Here is a 26,798-nt window from a genome sequence, read left to right on the forward strand (position 1 = left end):
AAAAAATCAATGAAAAAGAATGAGGAGGATGAGGAAGAGGAAAAGGAAGAGGAGAAGAAGGAAAAAGGGGTAATTTGATTTTTTGCTATATTTTTAATGGTAAAAATAGACGAAATGACTATTTTATTAAAGGAGAGAAAAGATAAGAACGTTTTAATAGGTTTTTAAAAATACGAACTGACTTGTTAATAATGACAATATTCAAGAATTAAATTATAAATATTTCTTAATTTTTTTAAATTTGTAAACCGTCAAATATAATAAAAATCTATATAGTTATTTACTTCTTTAGTTTAATCAAACTTACACATTAATTAACATATTTTTAAAAGCTAATAATATAAGTTTTGAAAATTCTAAAAAAAAAATCAAATAATACCGTTAGACTTCATTTATTTTATTCATAATTTAGTTTATATATTTTAACAACTTAATATCCGTACTGAAAACACATATAGCAAATTAGTTATTAAAAAATAATATAATAATACTAATAATTTAATTATATTTGTTATAATAGCGATTAATTTAATTTTAAAGTTATAAAAATTAACTAATTGATGTTTGAAATACAAATATATTTTCGGTAAACTAGAAAAATTACATTATAGTTTATTCATAAACTTTTATTCGGTTCAAATCGAAAAAATCGACCAAACCGAATTGAATTAAAAATTTAGTTCGGTTTTTTATATATTTCGGTTCGGTTCGGTTTTTAATTTCAAAAATTTTGATTATTTTAATTTGGTTTGATTTTGATCAAAAAAATTAAAAAAATCGAACCGAACCGATTAATAATAATAATATATTTTTTCAATAATATAGAAAAATTAAATTATATTAAGATTAAAATATTTTAATTAAATTTTAAAATATTAAAAATAAAGTGTAAAAAATAAAAAAATATTAAAAATCGAAACCGATCAAACTGAATCGAACCGAATCAGACCGGTTCGATTCGATTCAATTTATAACCAAAATCAATTCGATTTGATTTTTATAAATATTAAAATTTCAATTTTCGGTTTATTCGATTCGATTCGATTTTGAACCGAACAGCCTAATGCTTACCCCTATCAAAAAAGTGTAGTTAAAATTTATGAAATTTTTAAGTTTGAAATTTTGTCTTTTCTGTATTTTTTTTTTCACCTGAAGGAGGCACAATAAATTTCTAATATTAGATGTGGTTATGCTTGTTGTCTAAATATGAATATAAACCCTATGAGTTGAGATTAAAGCTTCAACGATTTTACTATTCTAATTTCAATCTCTATTAAAAAAATAAATAAATTATAAAAGTGAGCAATGACAACGATTTTTAAAATGAAAAATATAATTAAAAGTGAGCATAAAATAATAAATATTAATTATAAAGCAAATCAAACTCTTTTTATGAAAAGTAACATAAGATAGAAGAAAATTAAAAAAATGCCACACGATAATATTATGAAAAATATATTTATTTATATATGTATATAGGCTGAAATTGAAGGCATTACTTGGTCACGTGGATCTCCAATGCGTCAATGATAAACAAGAGATCATGGACTTTGGATTAACAAAAATATTTAATATCTTAATTAATGATTTCATGTATTAATTATGTGCCAACTTCAGTCTACGTAAGATTAATTTAAGGGAAATTTATAATTTAATCTATAGGTATTGCCATTATTAATAAGTCTGTCTCTGTATTTTTAAAAATCTATTAAAACGTTCTTATATTTTTTTTCCGTCAACAAAATAGTTCTTCTGTTTTTTTTTCCGTTAAAATTAGATAAAAGATGAGAGATAAAATTTTTAAAATCCAATTTTACCCTAAAATAAAACCTTTTATTTAGTTCCTAGATATTATTATCATTAATAAGTTAGTTCTTACATTTTTAAAAATCTATTAAAATATTTTTATTTTTTTTCATATCTATTAAAACGTTCTTATCATTTCTTTCCGTTAATGAAATAGTCCCTGTCTTTTCTCACATCTATTAAAACATTCTTATTATTTCTTTTTGTCAACGAAATAGTCCCTATCTTTTCTTTCCTCCTCCTCCTCCTCCTCCTCCTCAGAAGAAGAAGAAGAAGAAGAAGAAGAAGAAGAAGAAGAAGAAGAAGAAGAAAAAGAAGAAGAAGAGGAGAAGGAGAAAAATAATGGGATAATTTAGTCTTTTACTATATTTTTAACAGTAAAAATAAGCGAAAAGATTATTTTATTGACGGAAAGAAAATATAAGAACGTTTCTAAAACTACAAAACTAATATGTTAATAATAATAATAATATTTAAGACTAAATTATAAATCTTTATAATCAACTACAACTTTAACTATTTTTTAATTTTTTTTATAATATTTGTTCAAACTCACATCATATGACCCATCTTTGCTTGTTATCTTGAAAAATGTGATTTTCTTTTTTGGGTTGATTTGATTTTGTATTAAATGTTAATTCTCAGTCAAGTTTGTCAACTTGTCGACCAATAAGTTGCTTTACGATGTAACTTTTTCTTTTTTCTTCGGTATATATGTTTAGCAAAACGTTTGTCTCTCAATTTTATATTTAATTTTATCTTTTAAAATAAATTTTATTTTTTATAAAATATTAATATACAAATTAAAAATAATTATTAATTTTTTTATAATAAATTTATGACCCTTAAAATTATCAAAAATTTTTTTAAATATTTTACAGAAGAAACATGTTATCCACCTTTTCATTACTTGCTGGAGCAAGTAATTAGTATATTGGATAAATATATAATAGTTAAAATTAATTATTAATTATAATAAAATTATTATATTTAATTAATAAAATTATTTTCTATTAAAAGTATAAATTAAAATTGGAAATTAATGTTTTTATCAAGTTAATTAATACTAAAAAATATATTAACATAATATAATTTAATTTCAATATGTTTGTTTTATGATTTTTATTTTTTTATATTATTTTAAATTTATTATTTATTTTTATATTATAATAATATATAAATTAATTATTTTTTTAAAAATAAAGATCTAGAATCGAAAGAATAAAATTTTAAATTTTTAAGATTTATTTAGATCAACCTAGAATTAGCTGTATGTAAATTGATTATTATAATTTTATTTAATAATAATATTATTTTAATTTATTTTAATATTTAATATTTTAAAATAGATATAACTAAAAAATTAAAAAAATATTGTTTATTATAACGAGAGAATACACAATTTTCTGAATTTCTCGGATTGATCAAAGAAAAGTCTATGCAGTCAACGTTGAGCCCGAGTCGACTCGAATAAACTCGGTTCGCCACTATACTTAACATGCACTGGCGTTGCACTTTGCTACTCCCAATCCCACCATTCCTTTCCTTCTGCGCCAACGTCACTCACAGTTTCGAGGCTTTAGACCGTCCAAAAGAAGCCAACTCTTGCTTGTACCTTCTCTTCCCCTCTCTCTCTCATCTCTCATCTCTCTGATCATTTCCATTATCAGAAAAGAAAAAAAAATTTATATACCCTCTTTATCATATTCCGTCCTGCTCTTCTACCTAACCAATTGCATTCCCTATTCGTTTAGCTGATAGGTATATATATTAATATTTTTGGGGTTTTTACTGTTCAGATTGATAATGATGAGGATGGAAAGAGGGGGCAGAAGTTTTTTCTTTTTCTTTTTCTTTTTCTAATTCTTTTGGTTGCTAAATTTGGTGAAACTTCTGGGTTTTTGCTGCTGAGATTGAAAACATCATTTTCTGGATAGTTCGATTAAGTATAAATGTGAAATGCTTGCTTTTTCTATGGAATTTCGCAAAGATTCTTTTCTTTCTTTTTGCTTTTTCTTTTCTCCTTTTTCTTATCTGCGCCATTTAAGTTTCCTCGGGAAATTGGAAGCTGAAAAAACTGTCGTTTAACATCCGTCGATTTTCCCCTGCAGGAAAATCATAAATAGTAGGGGAAGCACAGGCAGAGCTAACGGTAGTTTTCTTTTTTTTCTGTCTTTTATTTTTTACCCGTCTATGGATAAAAATACTAGAAAGATAAGAACTGGGTTCATTGTATTTTATTGATAGATTTTAGTCTGCATGTAGATTGACCATTGATTTTTTTATTTCCAAAGAACAATTTTTTAGAAGATGGGTGTTTGGAAAAGCTGTTAATAATTGATCTATTTTGGGTTCTTTATTTTTCTTTTTCCTCTGTTTTCTATGGAACAGATATATTGATGAATGGATGTGGGTCTTATTCAGGGGCCTACTTCTCTGATTTAGCCCAAACAAATTCGATTTCAATTATTGCAGTTGAAGGTTTCTTAGTACGGATCTCACTTTGATGGTAAAAGGTGAAACATTTCCTCTACTCACAGTTAGTTCTTGCTCCATAAAATTGGGGAGAGAGAAAGATAAAGAGAGATTGCTGTTAGATGAGTTTCCTAAATAACGGTAAAAAAAAATTCTTGTGGTAATTTGACCAAAAAGTAGATGTGTTGCAGGGAATTGGGGAACAGTTTCACTCAGATTAAAAAAAGTGAGATTTGCTTTTTTATGATATGAATGGTGGAGAAACTTTTTAGGTAGCAAGTTATAGAGTAAGGAATGTTTTTATATCAATATCTTTAGGTCCTGGGATTCTGCAAGATCACGTTTCAACGTTACTGGATTGAAAAAGTCTTGACTAATTGGTTTTGGTTGGATGTATCTGTTTATGGAGATTGGGATGGAAGAGTTCTTGTTTGCAACAGAGTTTGCTTGGTTGGAAAGCGAGATTCTTTCGTTAGATTGATTTTATGTAGTTAATAGTTCTGTCTGGTTGCTCTGTTTGAACTCTTGGAGCTGTAGAGGTTGCTGAATTTGAGCACTTCATCAACTGGGACTGTTTCTGCAGTATCTGAACAGCCAGATCGGATTTTCTTCCACGGGGGATTGGATATTGGCTCGCCTAATTCAGTTAAACAGATATGGCCAACCCCTTTTAATTCAGTGAATTTCAGAGGTAAGCTCTTTCTTTTTTTTTTTTCTGGTTTTTTTTTTTTCAAGTAACATGCTGTTTCTAGCTTCTTTTTTTTTTTTTGTGCGTAGGATTCCTTAGCAATTTTAGTCTGTTTGATTATGTTGTTTCATCCTGCTTTCTAGTTAAATGATAAGCGTAGATGTCCTAATTTTTCAGGATCTGGGATCTGGTTGTTTCTCATTAAAAACTGAGTGCAACTGGTGAAGTTTATTCTATGAGTTCCCTCTCACTGATGGAGTTGAACACGAAAACCCCCATTCAGTGGGACTGGGAGAACCTGATAATGTTTAATACAACTGAACATCCAAAGAAATTACGATGGACAGAGTGGGAAATTGATGGAGATAGAGGAATTGATTCTGGGTCGTTATACTCTTCTGGTAGTGGAAGTGGTTGTGGTGGTTCTGGTTCTGATTTGGGACTTGCTTCTTTATCAAAGAGCTCAAAGTCAGCTTCCATAAATTCTTCATCAGTTGGGGAAGTGAAAACATCCAAATTTACTTTGGAGGTTTCTGAAGCAATTCCAGAAGATTCCAACAATAAGAAAGCACTTACAAAGGCAAAGCCAACTGGTACTTTTACTCTTGAGGCTTCAGTCGGCTCAGGTGAGCTGCTAGGCTTAAAGCTAGGTAAACGGACATACTTTGAAGATGTTTGTGCAGGCAACAATGCTAAGACTTCAGCATCCTCTGTGATTCCTGGATCTTCTCTTTCTCCTGCAAAGAGATCCAAGTCCAATGGTCAGGCTTCACCTGCCCCACGCTGTCAAGTAGAAGGCTGTAACCTTGACCTCTCATCAGCTAAAGATTATCATCGGAAACATAGAGTTTGTGAAAGTCATTCAAAAGCCCCAAAGGTCATTGTAGCTGGTTTGGAACGCAGGTTTTGCCAGCAGTGTAGCAGGTAGGGCTTCTAATGAAATTAGTAAACGATTGAATTTTGGAAGATGATGGGTTCTGAGATTGTCCAATTTTCTGTTTGTTCTGTCTCTGTGAGTTAATGACGGTTATCTTGTGTGAGGATTGGGAATTATTTCATTTCCCTCATGTTATTAATAATAATTCCTGGCTTGCATAATCAATTGAGATGATGTTTTCTTTGTTATTGGTGTCATAGGTTTCATGGGCTGTCAGAGTTCGACGAAAAGAAGCGAAGCTGCCGCAGGCGTCTTTCTGATCACAATGCAAGGCGCCGTAAGCCGCAGCCCGAACCCATCCAATTGAATCCTGCGAGGCTGTCTCCATCGTTGTATGGTACTAGTTTTGTTTCAAACTTTGATGACTTTTTGAACATGCTAGTAACGTTAACCATTATTTAAGTTTCATTAATTTGACATATACAATGAATTTCTATGAATTGAAAGGTAGACTTATCCCTTTACCTTAACAACACACGCTTTGAGGGACCTCTTTGCTAAGTAGTTAACATTAGGAGTTCTCTATTTTACTCTTGTTTTAGTTTAAATAGAACTGTTTGTCGTTGTGGTTGCCATTTGCAGTTGATCTTATTAGTTTACATAGAGCACAATACGCATTTGTTCAAGTTGAGTTAGCAGCTTGATGCCTTGACATGTGTTTGCCTGTGCAGATGAGAGGCAACAGATGAGTTTTGTTTGGAACAGTGTCCCACTTGTTCATTCCAGGCCTAATGCGAATTTGACATGGGAAGGCACATCCAGCTCTAAGTTCACAATAACAAAGGAGTATGTAATGAAGCCTCCAAAAGTAGGATGTATTGACAGACAGCTGCATTTGCCTGGTAATAAGCTGACAAGTTCCATTCCTATGCATTCTCATGATTCCAAGTGCTTGTTGCCATCCAGATCCAAGGTCACCACAGCTGAGGTTATCAGCCAAGGTTTGTTCTTCTTTGTATTAGGAAATGAACATTTTATGTCATTAAATTTCTAACTGTTTGATGATGTGTTTAAGTATCATACAAACCTTCATGAGTGAATGCTTTAGCAAGATTTTCCACATGACATGTATAGCCCATTATGCTGTAGTAGCCACTATTTAAGGAAGTGACTGTTCTATAGATCCAACAACAGTTTGTTCTCTGTTGAAAGGTCCAAACAAAAAAGAGAGCAGTTGATTTATTAAATTCACCTGTTTAAGTCCATATGCTGATGTCATGCCAGGCATGCACTTTTACTAATTCCTTTTATCTGCACAAATTACCAGAAGACGGTTTCACATGTTGCATAAACATTTTCTTATTATGAGCTTGAGGTAACTGAAACTTTTAATTTTTTCAGCAGAGAAGGTAATGGTTGAGTACTAGACAAGTTTGGAACTGTTAATAGGGACCTAATATGGGATAATGTCACAAGTACATGGATTGTGAAGTTAGAGTGGAACTAAAGGCTTAAGGTTCTCAGTTTTGATTATAAGAAGAAAGCTATATGTCAAGGTGAAATAATAAAGATGAGCCTTCGAATAGCAGTAAGGTTTTTCCTTTCTGACCATTGTGTCATGGGTTCAAGTTATAGAAATGTCCTTTCAGTAAAAAAACTGGGGGAAGATGTGTATATAATAGAAACACCACTCTCCCAACTGCTTCAAGTCAAGGAGGGATTCTTTAAGATATCCTTAATCCAGATCCACAAAATATGATAGACTAGAGAACAGAGATTGAACTAAAAGAGAAACTGGAAGAGATGTCGAAATTCATAGTAAAATTTCGAAATTCCAAATGAAATTTAGAAAGTAGTAATTTTTAAATTTCTGGCACTAGAAGAGACTGCATAAGCTATGCATTTACACAAATCATCCAACTGAACTATGATTTTGAATTTTGAAGATGTTAAGCTTCATGAAAGAGAATCAATGTTGTGAAACCTAGTGCTTAATGAGTCATTTTCGTCTTGGCATTTCCTTTTTTGTCTTGAGCAGTGCTAGTCTTTCTAAATTGGTGTTGTGAGATTACTAGACAACTAAACTTTGCAGGTTTAGAAGAATCAATTATCTCACCCAATGTGGATGCGACTCAGGATCTTCATCGTGCTCTCTCTCTTCTGTCAACTAATTCATGGGGTTCATGTGAGCAAAAATCTGTGTCACATGAGCAGCCTGCTCACGCAAGTCACACAGGCATGCCACAGTTCATGCCGCATGTCATGCCCCAAGGCATGCCACTTGCCTCATCAGATTACTGGAGGACTGAACAGACTACTGACTCTCGAGTGCATAACTTGGCTACTAACAACGATAACAGCAGTTACTTTCAAGAGTTCCAGATGTTAAGAGCCCCATATGATAGTGAATTCTACTCTAGTCAGTTAAACTGACTGCTCAAAATCAATCATCATTTTCAAATTGATGAGTTCACTTGCTAAGGTCTGTATCTGGTTCAACATCTAGCTCAGACGCCATAAGATAATTTTATTTCCTCCGTGCTCAGAACTTTTTGTTGATACGTTGTTAATAATTCTGAGTGACACTAGGTTGAGAAAGATGCTTAGTTTATTGAAATGAACACCATGTTTCAGAAATAGCGGAATCAGATAAATCATTTTAACCAACAGACTCTGGAAGTTTTTGTCAATCTCACAGAAGAAAGTTCTCTACTTCTGTAATGTTCTGATTAGTGTTAGTTGTTTTCTCCAGGACCTTGGCTGTATTTACTTGTGCTGTCAGATTTCAGAACATCGGAATTAGGAGTTCCAGGATGTTGTTGTCTCCTAAATTGTGGTTGACACTTGCAATTTCATATTTACCTCTTAATTGAATGTTGTTTTAACTGGCAGAACATTCATTTCTTCAGACACTGTTTTGGAACAACTTCTGAAACTCAGATGGGATTGAAACTTTAAATTGTCTTTTCTAGTTATCAATGCGCATTGCCATATCTCCTCTATGTTTTGCAATTAACCTTTAGAGATTCTGGATATAGGCAGAAACATGATTGTTGGCAATTGGCATGATAATCTCATAGTTATGGTGCAAACAAGGTAGTCAATTTGTGACTTCAATTTTGAATTAGTTATTGATATTGTATTTTGGTAGAAATAATGTTGCCTAAGCTTTCATATTAAATATATTCAAATTAGAGCAGCTTAAGAATGAATGAATGCATGACTAATGGGAAGCTTCTTCAAAATTCAAGGTCTTGTTAAAAGGGCATATTGCAAAGCTGCTAATGTCCATCTGAGCAAGAAATGCAGGACTCTAATGCTTTAAAGGAGGTAAAATTGAGTTTATTTCTCAGTTTGTTTCACATCAAATATATATATATTTTTTTTATTGTTTTGGGCATTCTAGTTGTTATTTATTTTTTCAATTCAAAGTGAAAATTAAATCATTTTAAAGAAAATAATTTTATATTTTGAAAAGAATGTTAATTTTTATAGTTTGAGTATCTAACCACTATTAATAATCAAATAATAGAAAATAAATTAATTTTATGAAAAAGTTAATAGAAAATATTATTTACGCACAAATTATTTTCTGTGGGATAGAGTGAGCCTGTAGTCTTAGTGAAAATATTACGAGCTAAGGTGTGTAAACTCATTTTAAAATTAATGGCTTTTATTTTGAGCAATCGAGTTTTTTTTTTTTTTTTTTTTTTTTTTGGTTTATCTGATTCCAATTGAGACTAAATTTTAAATTTTGTAATTTTAGAAGTATATCTGATTTTATTAAATTAAAAATTATTTGCTAAGATCAATAATACTTGTTTCTTGTTTGATCCCAATAGTTAATTAACTTGATTAAAGACATTTGAAAACAATTGGTTTTAATTTTTTGAGTACTCGATAGTAATTCGTTAATAAATCTTTTGATGTGTGAACTAAATTATTCTTAATTAAACAATTTAGATGCATTTCATTCGATGATAAGGCAGGTGAAAAGCGAAAAATCTTTCTCTATATTTGTAGAAAGAAAAAATTCTTTATTTTCTTATTTTTGTTTCTGGGCGTTAGGCCCTTCACCGGTGGTCATTTAGTTTTCTTTTGCCCTTCTAATGAGAAAAGACCCTTTTTCTTATGACCCAGTAGTGAATTTCTCCTTCTATGGTTGGATGCAAATAAAGTTATTTTTATGATTTTTTTAAAGGCGATACTTAGTGAAGAAATTTTCTATGTATTTGTTTAGGTTGCATGTTAATTTTGCTACAGGTGGTTCTTCATCTTCAAAGCGATTGGTTTTGCATGCACGGTGAGAAATGAGTCTCTTTTAATGCATTGCTCTTGTATTGGATGATGTATTTGGGCTATGGGCCTTTTAATTAATATATCTTTTTTTTTTTCAAAAAAATAAAAGATAGGTACGTACGTTATGGCCACCTTGGTGCAAGCAGTCATGTTCATAAAAACAGGAAAGTACACTTCTTTCACGCATTTGGTCGAGCATCTTGAGAGCACAGTGGTGGTTGAAACAATCAGAAGTTAATTATTTAAACCAAAATTAAAAGAATTTATTTACTTAAAAAAATTTAGGTCCCACCACCACATCTTGAGTTCATAGTTACCATATTATATAAAACCAAAACAACTTGAATTAAGAAAAATTTAGAGATGGCTGACGCTATCGAAGCCACAATTTCTTAGCAAATTATTTAAATTCTGCTCTCAAGCTGTCCGACCAACTGCTTGAAAGCTCTAATCCTTGTTAGGATGTACAGTTTCATTTCGGAACGATTTTTATAAAAATTAAAATTAAAAAGTTGATTTTTTAAAATTAAATTTTGATTCAATTTTAGTACATTTTTACATATTTTTTATTTCAATTTAATTTTAGTATCGTTCTAATACTTTTTTTTTTCTAATTTCAATATAATTATTTATTATTATAATATTTAAATTTAAACAAAATAATTAAATACTTTTAATATAATATTAATATTATTTAACTAACAAATCTCACATTTCAATTTTAAAATAATATTAAATATTCATGATATTATATAATATTTTTATTTAAAATATATTAAAATACTAAATATAATATAATTTTTCTATTACAATTTTCAAATTTTTAAAAGAAAAAAGAAATTTCTAATAAAACTTCTAAAAACTTTGTTACAATATTTTCACAATCCATAAAAAATAAATTTCAATTAAACGAGTTTTTATCCTTATATTACAAATGTATTTAATGTTTTTATTTTTTATAGCAAAACTATGTAACTTTAAATAAAACTAAATAAGATGTAGTTTAATTTAATAGTATTTTTTTAGTAGTCACAATTAATTTAATTTAATTTATTTTTAATTTTATTAAATTATATTTTATTTATATATAATCTAGTTAAGAATTATGCATATAAAAATAATAATATAATTACAAGTATATATATATATATATAATTGATTTTAATAATTTATATTCTATTAATATGAAAATAGTGTATAATATAATCTATTTAAATAGAATAGAGTATAATTAATGAATTAAATTAGTTAAATTATACTTTTATAAACCTTTAATAATTGATTAATAACATATATCCATATCAATTTATATATAATTATTTTAATAATTTATATTTTATCAGTACAATTCTATTCTATTAATATTGAAATAGTGTATACACATCATTTATTTAGATAGGATGAATTTTAATTGACTAATTAAATTAATTAAATTATACTATTATATGTATTTAATAATTAATTAATACCTAAAAAATTATTATATATATAAATAATAATAACAAGTGTATATATATAATTATTTTAATAATTTATATTTTAATAGTATAATTCTATTAATATATATATATATTATATATATGTAATTTATTTAAATAAAATAAATTATAATCAATTAACTAATACTAAATAAAATGATAAAAAATATTAATAATGAAATAATATTATAATTATATATGTGTATTTTATTAATATTATATAATATATAAAATACATTATTAAAATTATAATATTATTATAAATTATTTAAAATATACATATAAATTAATTTTTTAGTATAATTTTGATTTAATTTTAATACGTTTTTTAATAAAAAATTAAAATTAAAATTAAATAACTAAATAAATTTAATTTGATTCTTATGCTAATAATTTTTTTTTCCAATTGAGTTTAATAGCTATTTCAGTTTGATTCTTCACTAATAATTTTTTTTTTCTATTCCAATTCAGTTTAAATTTTAATTCGATTTGGAACCTTAAAAAATCTGTAATTGGTATGAAGAGATACTGACGTGACATAAAAATTAACTGTGCTCTAAATCCATTGGGAGGAAGAATTTTTTTTATACCGGTTAATTATATTAATTAATTAAGAAAAGTTAATTTTATTTTATTAGAGTTACAAATCAATCTACAATTCAGGATTGAAAAGCAAATGAACCAAAACTGAACCAACCTAAAGCAATTTTAGTCAATTCCAAGTCAAGTTATTTCATGGAGGAATTCAATCAGGTTCCATGATAATTATGATTTTATTAGTTTCAGGCACTCCCGCTTTCAATTTGCTCAAATATAGGGGTAAAAATGCGACTACTAATTTTACTATACATTTGTATAATGATTTGTATTGAACAATTCTGAGGTTCAATCCAAAATCTTACTGGTATTCTCACACTCAAAATTAAGATGATAATTTCCAACTTAAATCAATACTAATAGGGGGACATGAGGCTCCTCGTACTGCAAGATCAATTCCAAGAAGAAAACTTGGATTGAATTGACAAAATAGAGGAGTTCACATTGTCCACTAAATGAAATTCAAAGGCTAACAGGTGAGAAATATCAGGGCTAGCAAAGGTAAAAGCACAAATATTACATCCATGAGGCTTAAAGCAAAGCTAACAAGTGTAGTTACTCAACCAACACAGCTACATAATAGGCCTGCTACAAAAGCTACCTACAAATATGTGAATGGGTAATGGATTATATTACAAGTCTGGTCGCCTCTAATTTCACACCACAAAACCATGGAAGGCAACTAAATAAGGGGAAATGGTCGTTGCACTGATTCAAACTACATAACCATCAGACTTACTTGCTAGGGGAAACATAGTTAAGTTTTGAACTCGGATCCCATTAGCTTCTAACAGAAGATGCTGAGACAGTGATACTGAATGGCATAGAGACAAAAACAATCCAAATGAACATAGAACATGTTGTTTGCAGTATTCTAAGATCACGGTAGCATACCCACTAGAACAGATGATTCGTTGCCAAGAATTGCCAAGAATTACGAAAGCCTAACTAATAGAAAAACATAACCAACCTTTATTATCTCTGCCAGATCAAAACTAGTAGACACCTGATGCATCAAGGATCCATAAAGACCATAAATCATTGCAAGTAATACAACAACTTGACAGACATCATGAGAAGGTAGAGAAACTTGACAACCGCTGCAACATGAGGACAACACAACTGACACCCATATTGAACAATGCTGGATGACAACTTTAGACCTTCTCAAACATGTCCTAGTACTCACTGGAACAGTAGACAATTGCAAATCAATTGTTGCATAGTGAAAAAAGCAACTGACATCTAACAAGGTACACATATCTATACCTTAAAACAGATGGGGTAGAGAGCAAGAGCGAGAGTAAGAGGGAGAGAAAAGGGGGAAGGGTTTGCCTTGTTAGAAACATCTTATTAATGCTCATTGAGTTTGTGAATACACATGTAATTAATGAAGAAAACAGTATCAAGCAATAAAAGTAAATACAAACAGGATGAATCACATAACAAACCTGATCATTCTCATCCACCACTGGTGAAGGTGACTTGTTTGATTCAACATGTTTCTCAACCCCACAATTCTGTCTGTTGCACTTGGTCCTATATGGATAGTTTATGTTATTACAATTCTCGCACTTCCAGCTTCCCTCAGGCATTTTTTGTTCTGAAGAGCAAGTACAATAGTACATAAGTATCAAATTCAAAATATGAGATTCAACATCTTAAGGAATTTAGGAAGACTTACTGGAATTTTTCTTTGACTTTGCAGCCTGGAATTGTAATAGGATATTGTCAGAAATCAGATAAATTAATATTAATAAACAAAATAACAAGCTAAAGCAACAAATATACTAATGAGCAAACTATCTCTTATTCAAAAAGAAAAAGAAAAAAAAGCAAACTATTTTTAAGCCAAGTTGCAAAATAATAGAATTTTGCCAAGAAATAATTATATGACAAAGGAGACAACATGAACAAACACAATTCCTCCAAAATGATTCTAATATATTGAAGTAGAAAAGCAGAGCAAACCTGGGATCCCGGCTTAGGTATATTGCAGTTCCTCATGTTACAAACAATTCTAAAAGAGAAGTTGATATTCCCACAGTTTGGACATATCCAGTCATTATCACGCATTGCATCTACATGCACAGAATGTGGAGGAAAAAAAATCAAAGTTAGAAGACACAAAGGGTTCACAAAAAAAATGCTCATCCAGCACACTGAAATGACAAACCTGCATCCTTTTTCAGAGAGTTATCATCAGGAAAGAAGCCTGGCCTAGGCCCCTGACCAATAAATAAATAAATAAGGTTTGTTTATAAATTCACATCATATTTAAATGATTGAAAATTTTTAAGAGAGAGAGAGAGAGAAATAGAGCATGTTAGAAAGCAGAGAGTCGGTTCTTTGGGTCCTTTCTTGAAAACATAGTGAAACACACACATCTACATGTGTTATGACCTTGCATTTCTGAGAACAGATGGCAAGGTGCACAGAAATGAAAAATGCAGAATGATAAGTGAAATTAATCCCATTCAAAATGCCAATGCTGGAAAAAGTCACATACTGTAAGGGCAGGGCCTATTGGTATACCCAATCCATACCGGTCCATCAAGAGTGGCATACCATACATCTCAGCTGACAGAAATGAGGAAAAGTCATTAGCAACCAACAGAAGCTAAGGGGCCAGGCCAATTAGGTATACATGGTAATGTTGGTTTCCTTTTTATTGTTGTTATCTAAAAAGCTATGTGAAAAACAAGTTGGTGAAGAAATCTTTACCATTCCCCATCATAGATCCACCAGGATAAGGAAGTGGTCCAGATATATGCAGTGGCCTATAAGGACTGCCAGCAGAAAGGTGGCTACTATAATTATAATGATATGCTGAGCCACCAGAAAATGGAACACCATATGGTGGAATAGACAACCTATTGAAAAGGGATGATCCATATGGTGGCACACCCATATACATTGAAGAAGGTGCACCAGAACCTATATAAGGAGCTGAAGATGGGTAACTCCGTGGGGTTTGCACTAACTCCGCAGCAGATTTCTGGAGGGAACAAATGTAGAATTTAGAAAATAACAATAAAGGTTTTTTTTAAAAGTAAAACAAGCCAAAACAGATAACAAGATGAGTGCATCAATGAATACAAAGGGCACACATACATTTCAGCAATGGTCCTATATAAGTATTAGTCAATGAAATGGGAGAATGGTGAGCAAGTACATAAATAGTACAACACAACTATATATACATAGAGGTTGTAAAGAAAGGTTTAACTTCAAAATTAATAAGCACAGACTAATCCTGCTGCAACAATCAATCCCAGTGCTCAAATGCAACCAGACATGTTGATACCAGCTGCTTGCTATAGAAATTACAATGCATCTATCAAGTTTGGTTCTTAAAGTTGCATGATACACTTGAACCTCTTTTCAAATGTGTTAGCAAGTACTAGAACTGTACCCATCAATCCTAAAATAAAAACCAAATCACTGTGCAAGAAAAGTTAGAAAAGCACAAAATGCAGTTTGTATCCTACCACTGAATTACAGAGGCATACTCCATAATTCAAGATAACATCAAGCAAGTTCTCTCTACAAAATTAATCCAAAAGTTCACTTACTGAGATATGGTCGGCTGGCCTGAGTTGGGTACAGTTACACCTATTGCAAATGCTCCTGAATGAAGAATTGTCGTTGCCACAACGTGGACACGTCCAGTCATATTCCCCGCGTCCACCTATAAATCATAAAGCCTTCCTTTGGTGGCATGATTCATTTTACTTGAAAAGAATTCAAATCAATTCTTGCAAAAATTTTAAGTTAAAAAGAATTGAATTCTTTCCTTCTAAATGAGAAAATTATCGGAAAAGAAATCAATTGAATTGAATTCTTGTAAAATTCTTGATACCAAATCGAGATATCAAAAGGAGAGTAAAAGTTTTGACGAACATGATCAAATCCCTACTAATTATTTATGGAGAAGGATAATTTTATTTGACTAACAGAAGCGAAAAGCATACCGTCGGTGCTTGCGCGCTCGGCTGTGGAGGAATTTCTGTTATCTTCCTGAACACCCAAAAGAGAAAAAAAGAAATCACCAACTCCCGTAACTGGCAATATAACCGAATTACAGAAACTTAGAAAAGCGAGCTTCATTTGCATCCAAAATATGAAAAAAAAATCAACAAACAACGCAAATGGAGATTAATTTTTGGAATCATGAACCATATAACAAAAATCACCAGATCCTCTAGGGTTCTACTCAAAAGAAAGGTTAGGAAAAAAAAAAGGATGATGAGGAGGAGTACCTGAGACATGGCATTAGAGAGGAATCAAGAAGCAACAGACCTCTGCTTTAGATTTGGAGGCTGGGAGGGAGTGATGGGCGGGGGAGGTCTTGGAGGAAGGTATAGCTAAATTTCAACAAGGTACATGACAAAATCTTCAATTTGCAACTCTAAACTACCTCGACTTAAACCTTCGTAGCAAAAATACATATGAATATGGTACACAATCGCCGTTTATTACACGTCTCATGCCAACATGGGTTTAAGCGTGATGCTTCGAATTTACTTCGAGGGCCTCTCTTTTCCCGCGTTTTTTTTTCCAGTTCTCTTATCCTCTTTATTTGGTTTGATGAAATGGCGAGAAGAGGAAAGAAAAAAAATAAAATAAAATATTTCTCGTTTGGATATGAATTGAGAAGGAAAAATAAAGAGAAAGCAGAGGGAAAAAAAAAAAAGGAAATTTGTATTCAATGTGTTATCAATGCCTCGAAATATTTCCCTCCAATTTGATGGACGAGGAAGGAAATTGACACACATTACCTAAATTTAATTCTTTCTTTTAAGGAGAAAATTTAATTTTTCATTTAAATTACTTATTTATCTAAATAACATAAAGTAAATTATTTTTTTTTCCTTTTCTCTTTATTTCTTTCTTTTAATTTATCTCAAATTCTCTTGCACAATTAAAGTACCCAACGATTCATCCTACTCTTCTCTACGGGTACTGTCGGCTCCCGTGTCCTCTTCCTGCATGGGAAGCTCTTGCTCTCCCATTCGATAGTGAGTCTTACTCTCTCCATCCAAATTGATATATAGATTTTCTTTTGATTTTAATTTTTCTATTAACAAATATGAGTATTTTTGTGAGAGCTAATCTTTAATCTATTATTAAATTTGTTATTTGAGTTGTCTTTGATTTTGTTGGCTCTTACATATTGGTCTTAGTGTATTGTTTGTGGGTTTTCTTCCTTTAGTCGATATAAAGAGTTATTGTCCTTGCTGTTTAGCCTTGCATTGGCATGCTGGGTAGTTGGTACTTATTCGGGATGCTCATTCTGTTGGGTGGATCTAGTTCCTCATGAGCTTTGTTTTCTCCCTACTCTTCATGTTGACCCAGCTTTTGTTTTGCTTTAACCACCAAATCTCCGCTTCTGAGGATGGGAATATGATTTTTATGGGTTCCTTCATTTCTTAATGTTTTTTATATTTTTTTCTGCCAAGTGTGGTGTATGTTGTTAGAAAAGCTCATAGTTTTTATCCTCTCTAATTATCTATATTTTTACAACGATTTTAGTTCTAAGTTTATAATGATCAACTGCCTGCTTTCATTGCAAAAATCATCCACATCAAAAAATAATAGGAAATTAAAATTATATATAACTGGTACAAAATTATTTGGATTAACCATTTTGGACTAAATGAAAAATGGATTTAAAAGTTATTTGAGTCAATTTGGACCGGCTACTTCAATTGGTATAGAGTCACTCTAAATCATATAAAATTATGCGGAACTAGTAGATTTGCAAAGAAATGACTATCCGTGTGAGACGAGATGGAACTGTCTGTATTATTAGCGAATCACAATACCTAAAGATCCAGTGTTGGTTAACAATTGTATCCATTCAGCTGCGACGGTCACTTTTCTGAAAAGTTATTTGAATCAATTTAGCTCAACTTCGTTATTGTTTATTTGCCTTTATATAGTAAAAATGTAATTTGCAAACTCGTATTACTTAATTATTTGTCTTTTTTAATATATTTTAAATCATAACCATTTTATGTTAGGTGGTTTCTTTTGCCTATATCTATTAATAATTTTAATTTATATACTTATTTTTAATTTTAATATAAAATAAAACAATGTTTTAAGTTTATCATTGATTAGTTTGTATTTTATTTTCATCATTTTATATAAACTATTTTTTATCTCATAATTGTTTAATGAAAATATATGATGTTATTAATGAAATTAATAAAAAAAAAATTATAGTATATAATAGAAATACAAATTAAACATGTAGAATATTTTGATATTAATTAAATTATATGAAATTTTACATCATTTAAAAATACTAAAAATTTTCATAGTCTTTTGTGTATATTTATCTAACATTAAGTAATAAATTTAAGATAAAATTGCTTTTTGTTTCAAAAAAAAGATAAAATTGCTTTTTGATTTATGTATTATAGAAAAATTTATTAATTAGTTTTTTTATTTTAAAAAATATATTAAAATATTTTTAATATTTAAAAATTTTTATTAAAATTTATGAATTAATTTTAACCATTAAATATATTATAAAAAATTTTAAAATATATTTAATATAAATAGATTAATTAATAAATTTGTATAAAATTGAAAAATTAATAGATAAATTTTATTAAATTATATGATTAAATAGTAAAATATTTAATTAATTAAAATTAATAAAAAAATAATTACTATATTTTAAAAAAATTAGAGATTTTTAAATATATTTTTTTTAAAATTGAAAAATAAATTAATGAGTTTTTATAGGATTAAATAATAATTTTTTAAAATTTAATAGTAAGTAATAAATTATAAAAAATAAATAATAAAAAAAAATTGAAAATCTCATCTTTAACCCGGCAATAGGAGTGCAGTAGAAACACTATATCGGGAAGCAGGTGGACAAGTAAGGTTGAGCCAACTGTGAAGTTGCAGTTACGTTTGCATCTGCCGTGGCGCTTCTCATCATCCCCAATGTCTACCCCCAAAACGCGAGACCACTACCATTTTCTTCTAATCTCTACGCCCTAAACCTCCTCTCCTTTTCTCTTCCCCTCTGCCATTTCACTTCCCAAACACTACTCTGTAATCTTCAAACACTTCTTTATCCGCATGGCTGCTTCCACCTAAAACACTTCATCATCGCTTAACCTCTACTGGTATGCAAGACACCGATTTTTGTTTTCCTTGTTTAAACAAATAAAAACCCAAATATCCAACAAAAAAATGTAAAGACCCTTTTTTTTGTAATTTATTTTCTTAATTTTGCCCAAATGGGTATTGGTTAATCCAGAAGTGTTATTATTATACCTCAAATTTGAAGAATTTCAAACGATCAAAAGGGTCCGATTTATTTTTGGATTAATTGAAAGTTTTTAGTTTTTTTTCAGCTTTGATTATAATTATATCCACGATCAAGGGAAAAACTTAGAAATAAAAATGATCATGAAAATTCTGCATTTGTCCTGGAGTGTACAATGTGCAATTTGTAATTCTCGTTTATTTAGATTAATATTTTCTGGGTTATTTTTTTCCCTTTCTGGATATGTGATTCATGTCTTTCTATCTCTTGAGATGTTAAGTTTGTAGGTATTGCTGGAGCTTTTATCGTTTTTTATTTTCAATACAAGAAACCTAATGGTCCAAAACATGTCGCAGGATCAGGTAGTTGCTAGTCCTTCCACATATAATTTTTATCTTCTTTTGTTTATGCAATAATTTCGTTTGGTGACAACTCTTTTGAAATCGATTGTTAGCCTTCTCTGGTCTTAGATGAAAATGTGGTTGATTCTTCAAGGGCTGCTATTGCTGTTGGGTCTTTAAGGGTTGATGCTCCACCCAATGCTTCTCCCTCTCAAACACAGTCAGCCTGTCATGGAGGTTAGTTCTTTATACGTGTCAATAAAAGAAGTTGAAGAAGTGATATTTGGCGTTCATGTTTCCCTGTTAGTATGCTATATATCTGCCATTGGATGGGTGAAAGATCTAAAGTTAATATTTTTATTGGTGTTTACTGTCTGAGATGTATATGAAGGGTTGACGATCATGCTCATAGATATTATCAATCAAAGAACTTGAGAATTTTGCTTGCCATTTCCAGGAGATATGAGTTTTGACTCATCAAAACTTACTATCATTATCTCTGTTGAATCTTAAACATAATTAAAAATATTGATTATATAAAAGCATTCTTGTTTTAGATATAACAACTTAAAACTATTGGAAATAGCAAATTCCATATCATTGTCCCTTAATGTTGGGTTTAGTGATATTTGAATTTTTTACTCTCTTCATTCATACAAATGAATGACCTCTCTTCCCTTCTAGACGTTTGTATTAGTTTCCAACTAAATGTTAAATGGTAAAAAGCTTTCATGAAGCAATTAATTAAGGAGTGATCTATTGATGGATCTGTGTGGGATTTTGTTCACTGAGATGATTTGGATGCCCATGGAGCAATAGGATTGTCCAAGTAGCTCATCAAAAAATTGCCATGATTACATTTTTTGTATCTTTCATTTTGGTGTCTATCAGGTAATGGTAATATAGTTGGCACATGGGGTACATGCCTTCCAGATGTTAATGCTGAAGGCTTGGATAGTTCTTATGTAAGAATGTTTCATTGCCTTCAATTTTCCCCACTACCATATCTGAGTTCTTCTAAGCTCTGCTCTGATGTATTTGTTTCTTTTCCATCTCACATAAGGGAATCTACAATGATCCTTCATCACTTCCATTTCATGGCAATGGGTACACTCCTCAAATGCCACAAAGGCCATTTGCCTCATTTGCAACACCTCCCCCTTCTGTAAATTGTCATGGCCAGCTTTACAATGTCCAAGATTTACCAAACTCAGATCCATCTTTTTACCAACATTTCATGACTCCAAATGTTCCTAGCATTGTTTCACAAACGTCACTTTCTTCTGCTAAGTGGCCAGATAGCATTAATTCCCAAGGAGATGGCAACAGATTTGGGCACCAACCAGGTTATCTGCCTGCAATGGGAACTTTTGGGAGAGGAAGCAATTATCCAGGAGATACTGGAGGATTTAATCTTTTGGAGCAAGGCTATGCTGGGTTTGAAAGCAATGGATTGTGGTCGGATTGGCCAAAACCTGGGAATGGGAAAGGTTCTATGTTGCATTTGTCATCAGCAACAACTGGTCCAAAACCAGTTGGTTCACTAGGTTTTTCTGCAAATCATTTTGGAATGGTTAGTCTTGTAACAGAATTTTCACTTTTATTCAATTAAGTAGACAAGTAGCATTGTTTCGAGATCTTCTAGATCTCTTTGTTAATATTGTCAAGTTTTGCTTTGCCTTCTAACAATTAAAATTTATTCAGGCGTCTCAACAAAAAGAATCATTTTATGGGTTTGGAACTCGTGCCAGCAATAAAAGCTATCCTCAAGGACAAACGAATCGAAACTCTGGCTATGATGTTTCCTCTTCCATGTTTGGAATAAATGGTCAGAGCTGGCCCACGCTTCATGAAGCAAGACAAGCAGGAAGGTGCAATGACTTCTCATGTAGTTGTAATTTTGCACTTGATACATTGGGTGAGAGAAATAGAGGACCTAGGGCATTTAAGCCAAGAAGTCAGACATCAGCAAATGGATCTGTAATTGACAGTCGCAGGACTGCAGTTTCTGATGTTTATAATGAGTCTTACAACCGCCTTGATTTTGTCACCGATTACAAGGATGCAAAGTTCTTCGTTATCAAATCTTACAGTGAAGATAATGTTCATAAGAGCATAAAGTATGGTGTCTGGGCAAGTACCCCAAATGGCAACAAAAAATTAGATGCTGCTTATCATGAGGCAAAGGAGAAAACTGGGACATCTCCAATCTTTCTGTTGTTTTCGGTAATTCTCACGTGCTGATGTTTTATAATTAGACATATCCTTAATTCATCCAACTAGGATTAATTGAATGGGCTGATAGGATCACTGAAAGACAAGAAAATGTGTAGGAAATCTAGTTCAAGAAAGGGGGATGGGGTAGATATTTTAATGCAAATTCAACATGATCCCTTTCTTATTTTTTCAAGGTCAACGAGGCAACTATGTCTATATGCCTTCTTAGATTATGCATCTTGTTTTTTTATACTCATGGTTGGTTGATGGCTTTAAAGACATATGGAGCCAACTTAATGTATTTTTTCATGTACATTTTTGTTCTCTAGTTGTATATGTTTATATTTTCTTTATAATTTTCTGTGAAAGATATTCTTCCACAGTTATGGTTCTTTTTTTATTTGGCCATTGTCAGAATATTTTTGTCAGGTTAGCTCTCTATCTAGCTACTAAAGGTTACTTGCACTCTTGCATTGTGTAATGCCTTTTTTTTCCTTTCCTTTTTGGGGTAAGTATAATGTGAAACCTATCAAGTGAAAAACAGTAAATTACCAACTTAATTGTCCTTTTTTTTTCATATTGCATGATTATATACAGGTGAATGCTAGTGCTCAGTTTTGTGGAGTGGCTGAGATGGTTGGGGCTGTGGACTTTGACAAGAGTGTGGATTACTGGCAGCAGGATAAGTGGTCTGGACAGTTTCCTGTCAAGTGGCACATTATTAAAGATGTCCCTAACAGTCAGTTTCGTCATATTGTGCTTGAAAATAATGACAACAAACCAGTCACCAACAGTAGAGATACTCAAGAGGTAGAACTTTATTTTGTTTCATCAACTTTTCCTCCAATTTAATGCTGCAGTATTGCAGTTTGCTTGATAATAAACAATTTCAGTTCCATTTGCATGAGGTTGGGCTGTTTTAACAATTTGCTGTCAGCTGGCTGTGATGATTATTATACAATGCCTAAGAATTAATTATTAGAAGGGTGAAGCTTGACACAGTACTTCTACACTATTTGTTACATTTTTCAACACGCTTATATGCAATACTGTAAAATACAATAACTAGTAATAACAGTAAATTTGATTTTTTTTTTCTTTCAAATAGCATTCAGGAACAGCTCTCTATGACCAGCAGGACAACTTTCTTTTTTATCTAGGAAGCCTTAAAAAGTCATTCCCTTGCCTGGTAGTGGTATTACTTGTCCTTGTGCTGTGCTGCACAAACTAAATGTAGTAATTCCATGTTTATTTACGTTACCTCAATATTCTTCTTCATATGACTAATTTGTGGATTGTGGATGGATGGAAATGTACTGCATGCATTTTGTGGTCTACTGTGTTAATAGATGAATGTTTGCAAAATATAAACAATGTATATTAGCTGTTGTATTCCTCGGTTCTTGAAAGTGAAACTGAAGTCTTTGGTTCTTGACACTTAGGCTTGCTCGTCATGCACAATATTTTGTTTTTAGGTCATCTTCATTTATTGTGAATTGTGTTAGATTTCTTATTCTTTTCTTTTTAAATGGAATATTACAGGTGGAACTTGAACATGGTGTTGAAATGTTAAAAATATTTAAGAACTATGAAAGTCATTCATCCATCCTAGATGATTTTCATTTTTATGAAGAGCGGCAGAAAGCGATGCAGGCAAGGAAGTCGAGACAACAACAGCAATCAAGTCTGGTGCCTACTTCAGTGATTGGAGATGGTGAACAAAGTCCTGTTTCAATTTCTAATGATTTCATAAAGAAAATGTCTAAGAGCTTTGCTGAAGCTCTGTCTGTTAATGAGACAGTAACAGAGCTGTCTATTTCACATCTGCCTCAGGGGGCCATGGGATTTGAAAATGAAAAAAGAAGCTGACACAAACAGCACACCTAGCTAATTGCATAGGTAGAAAATTTCTTTGAAGGTGTCTTGAACAGGAAAAGTTTGAACTCGATGATACCTCTCATTCTCTGTTTTTGTTTCCATTTATTTGATTTGATTTTATTTGTATTTGAATTTACATGGAGATTATCTGGATTGTTTGATAAGATTGATGAGGTTGGCATATCACATATAATATATCTTTTGTTTTACGAGTTATCTTGTGGAACTCAGTGTTCCATCACTTTGATATGGATACATCGTAGGGTCTGGTAAAGCATCAAGGTATAAGAAAAAGGATGCAGAAAAGTGAACATGGTATGTTCACTATGCCTCTTTTTATGAATAGAGCTTGAATTTCAGCTTTTCTTGTTTGGGTAAATTGTTAAACCTCGAAGTTATGCTTATGGAAAGCTGGAGCTCATCTTGACAATTTTTAAATTAAATTTATATCCAGATTTATATATTTATTGTAGACATTTTAATTAATTTTAAAACTTGTTTGCATATGATGTCAAAGTTAGATACAATTTTTGTTTTTTTTTATAATATACTATCTAAACATAATGTTTGGCCCTTTTCAATAATACAAAGAATAGGTACATAAAGATAATGATGGTGAAGTGACTAAAGGTATTTGATTTAACCTATAAACTATAAACTAAACTAATCAACCTCTATGCGGAATCATTTACAGAATGGGTGTCTGATTTAATGCTAATCCCTTCATGTAAATGGAGCTTAATTTGCTTATTTAGGTGTAAACATTACAGCTTTTCACTAACACACTGCAATAGCCATTGGCCAGCAACTTTCCAGATAAGTTGAAAATGAAGAGAATGGCATAAATACCAAAACACGTGTGATTAATTGAGAAAGTCACAAAAGTTAAGATGATTACAATAAAAATGCATAGAAACTGAAATGGAATCCTGGGAAAGTTAAGAAGAAAACAACAATAGTACAGAAAAGCAAACTCAGAGCTTTAATGGTGGCCTTCCATATTCTGGAGTTCAGATCATAGAAGTGAACTCAGTAGAGAGTGTAGATAAAAAGGGCCACGGCGATCGCCAGAGGATTGAAGAAGAAAGGTTTGTACGTGGTTCCAACGGAGCCGTCAGAATTCCCCGGTGATGATGATCCGGCGGGAGTAGCGGGAGTAGTTGCTGTAGTATTTGTGAAAATTGCAGCATCCGGTGAGGTAGGAGAGAGGCCAAGAAGCTCTGTCCATTCATAGAAATTACGTCAGCATAATGAACTATAAATTTGTCTCCTGAAAATTAAAAAAAAAAAAAAAAAAGAAGCAAGAACTACTGAGACTATGTGTAGGAGTCAATGAGCCCGTCTGGTTCCGGTCTTTTTGTTCTTAAAATCAAAAGTATGGAATCGAATCGTCAACTTGAAAATGTTTTTTTTATTATTATTATTATTAAATGTAATTTTTCCAATTCAAGTAGCTCTAAGTTAAATATGAGCAAGTTTAATCTCCATATATTATTCTATAATTTTTTTAATATAATTAAAATAACAAATTGTATATAATCTTTTATAATATAATCTACACTAATTTCTAGTTTTATTATTAAATTTATCTAGTAACAAATGAATTTCATATCATTTTTTCAATACATATTAGGGATGATAATATTAAGACACTAATAAATAAAATATCATGCCATATTATGATAAAACAAAGTAAATATATCTTCTTGAAACCAATAGAAATTAATACTCACAATCAATACAAATATTAACCTTAGTTTAAAATATAAGAGTAATTAATAATCTGAATTTTAGAAAAAAAGAAAAAGATCTACACACCGAATGAAGGAAACAGGCTCAGGGGGTTAGAGAGAGAGAGAACTCACTAGGGCAAACGCTAGCACTGGCATTTTGGAGCTGACAAGCAGAAGGAAGTTGAAGCAACCTATCTATTTGAATACCCAAGCGCTTTACCTGAGCACTACCATTATGTGCCTGTTGAATTATATAACACAAACACTTTGGCTCACTTTTCTGCAAATCCTTCACTGCATCACAGCATTGCTTCGCAGGCGTATTCCCTTTCCCTGTTGCGTATTCCAGGCAAGGCATCACCTTCTGAAAATCACTGCTACACTCTTCACTGATCCCATCTCCATCAGCTCCTCTCAACACAAAGCAACTCAACAAAATCAACATCAAAACCCTAAAAACACAAAATCCCCGGCTACCCATTTCCAGAGTTTGATCCTAACAAGAGAAAGATCACAGCTTTCCTTTATAGAAGAGGTTCAGATCAACGGTGGAGGATCGGAGACTTGGATCGACTGGTTCTAAGTTCTAACAAGACAATACGTTTAATGGAGGTGGTTGGGGCTGCATTTAAAGTCCAGAGAAGCTGAGGTAGTTGACGGTTTCGGATTTAATGAGGTTGAGAAGTGAGAACTGAAACTACGTCAACCCATGTGACACAGTTTGGGATGCTTTTTTTGTGTGGCTCTAATTGACGGCCAAGATTTAATGCCATTAGAGATCTCGGTTTTACATTGGTGCATTGTCGAAATCAAAGTTCAGAACTAACAAAGACAAGTTTTGCACGCCTGGAACAGAATTTATTATAGGAAGGTAAGCTTTACCTTTTTGTTTCTAAACGTTCTTAACCGATCCAAATTCTAATGGAATAGGAATTCACAATTTTAACATGCGTGAAAGGAGGTTACGTATGCCGTAGGGTGAGACCAAACTGAATAGAATATATTTATAAAAATCGAATTAAATTAATTTTAATTAGAAAATTGAATTAAATTGAATTTTTCTGATTTAATTTGATTCGGTTTGAATTTTTAATAAATTTTTTATTTTTTATTTT

The 26,798-nt window shown here is 31.2% G+C and overlaps 4 protein-coding genes across 27 annotated transcripts; 2 read left to right on the forward strand and 2 right to left on the reverse strand.

The window, feature by feature from the left end:
* The first annotated feature begins 3,323 nt into the window (after positions 1 to 3,323).
* LOC110629844 (squamosa promoter-binding-like protein 2) lies at positions 3,324 to 10,672 on the forward strand. 12 transcript variants are annotated; one of them, XR_006348253.1, is made up of 8 exons: positions 3,324 to 4,972; positions 5,147 to 5,893; positions 6,107 to 6,243; positions 6,578 to 6,847; positions 7,939 to 8,328; positions 9,098 to 9,176; positions 10,087 to 10,149; positions 10,255 to 10,672. XR_006348253.1 is itself a non-coding variant. In XM_043949637.1 (8 exons), the coding sequence occupies exons 5-8, from the start codon at positions 5,205 to 5,207 to the stop codon at positions 8,277 to 8,279; spliced, it is 1,437 nt and encodes a 478-aa protein (XP_043805572.1). In that variant the 5' UTR covers positions 3,324 to 3,567; positions 3,918 to 3,958; positions 4,198 to 4,322; positions 4,600 to 4,972; positions 5,147 to 5,204; the 3' UTR covers positions 8,280 to 8,860. The 12 variants fall into 12 exon arrangements, 11 of the variants coding, with proteins under 11 accessions (XP_043805572.1, XP_043805564.1, XP_043805570.1 ...); XM_043949637.1 differs by lacking the exons at positions 9,098 to 9,176; positions 10,087 to 10,149; positions 10,255 to 10,672 and having other exon boundaries at positions 3,324 to 3,567; positions 3,918 to 3,958; positions 4,198 to 4,322; positions 4,600 to 4,972; positions 7,939 to 8,860; XM_043949629.1 differs by lacking the exons at positions 9,098 to 9,176; positions 10,087 to 10,149; positions 10,255 to 10,672 and having other exon boundaries at positions 3,324 to 3,567; positions 3,918 to 3,958; positions 4,198 to 4,972; positions 7,939 to 8,860.
* Positions 10,673 to 12,552: 1,880 nt separating this feature from the next.
* On the reverse strand, positions 12,553 to 16,623 carry LOC110629497 (ranBP2-type zinc finger protein At1g67325). 11 transcript variants are annotated; one of them, XM_021776490.2, is made up of 12 exons: positions 16,483 to 16,623; positions 16,195 to 16,240; positions 15,796 to 15,911; positions 14,945 to 15,218; positions 14,730 to 14,800; positions 14,397 to 14,448; positions 14,192 to 14,301; positions 13,905 to 13,929; positions 13,672 to 13,823; positions 13,191 to 13,226; positions 12,960 to 13,034; positions 12,553 to 12,821 (listed from the first exon to the last, which is right to left on the reverse strand). In XM_021776490.2, exons 1-11 carry the CDS (start codon positions 16,489 to 16,491, stop codon positions 13,008 to 13,010), a joined length of 918 nt encoding a protein of 305 aa, XP_021632182.1. In that variant the 5' UTR covers positions 16,492 to 16,623; the 3' UTR covers positions 12,553 to 12,821; positions 12,960 to 13,007. The 11 variants fall into 11 exon arrangements, with proteins under 11 accessions (XP_021632182.1, XP_021632186.1, XP_021632179.1 ...); XM_021776494.2 differs by lacking the exon at positions 13,191 to 13,226; XM_021776487.2 differs by lacking the exon at positions 13,191 to 13,226 and having other exon boundaries at positions 12,960 to 13,164.
* A 2,490-nt stretch (positions 16,624 to 19,113) lies between these two features.
* On the forward strand, positions 19,114 to 24,159 carry LOC110629661 (YTH domain-containing protein ECT1). 3 transcript variants are annotated; one of them, XM_021776739.2, is made up of 8 exons: positions 19,114 to 19,371; positions 19,795 to 19,876; positions 19,969 to 20,092; positions 20,747 to 20,820; positions 20,919 to 21,428; positions 21,560 to 22,081; positions 22,670 to 22,882; positions 23,615 to 24,159. In XM_021776739.2, the coding sequence occupies exons 2-8, from the start codon at positions 19,850 to 19,852 to the stop codon at positions 23,939 to 23,941; spliced, it is 1,797 nt and encodes a 598-aa protein (XP_021632431.1). In that variant the 5' UTR covers positions 19,114 to 19,371; positions 19,795 to 19,849; the 3' UTR covers positions 23,942 to 24,159. The 3 variants fall into 3 exon arrangements, with proteins under 3 accessions (XP_021632431.1, XP_021632433.1, XP_021632434.1); XM_021776741.2 differs by lacking the exon at positions 20,747 to 20,820 and having other exon boundaries at positions 19,115 to 19,371; XM_021776742.2 differs by lacking the exon at positions 20,747 to 20,820 and having other exon boundaries at positions 19,115 to 19,371; positions 19,985 to 20,092.
* A 619-nt stretch (positions 24,160 to 24,778) lies between these two features.
* LOC110629664 (non-specific lipid transfer protein GPI-anchored 1) lies at positions 24,779 to 26,284 on the reverse strand. The gene is made up of 2 exons (XM_021776746.2): positions 25,816 to 26,284; positions 24,779 to 25,170 (listed from the first exon to the last, which is right to left on the reverse strand). Exons 1-2 carry the CDS (start codon positions 26,162 to 26,164, stop codon positions 24,980 to 24,982), a joined length of 540 nt encoding a protein of 179 aa, XP_021632438.1. The 5' UTR covers positions 26,165 to 26,284; the 3' UTR covers positions 24,779 to 24,979.
* Positions 26,285 to 26,798: the final 514 nt, after the last annotated feature.

This window comes from Manihot esculenta, chromosome 13 (assembly GCF_001659605.2).
Source record: "Manihot esculenta cultivar AM560-2 chromosome 13, M.esculenta_v8, whole genome shotgun sequence".
Classification (NCBI taxonomy): Eukaryota; Viridiplantae; Streptophyta; class Magnoliopsida; order Malpighiales; family Euphorbiaceae; genus Manihot; species Manihot esculenta.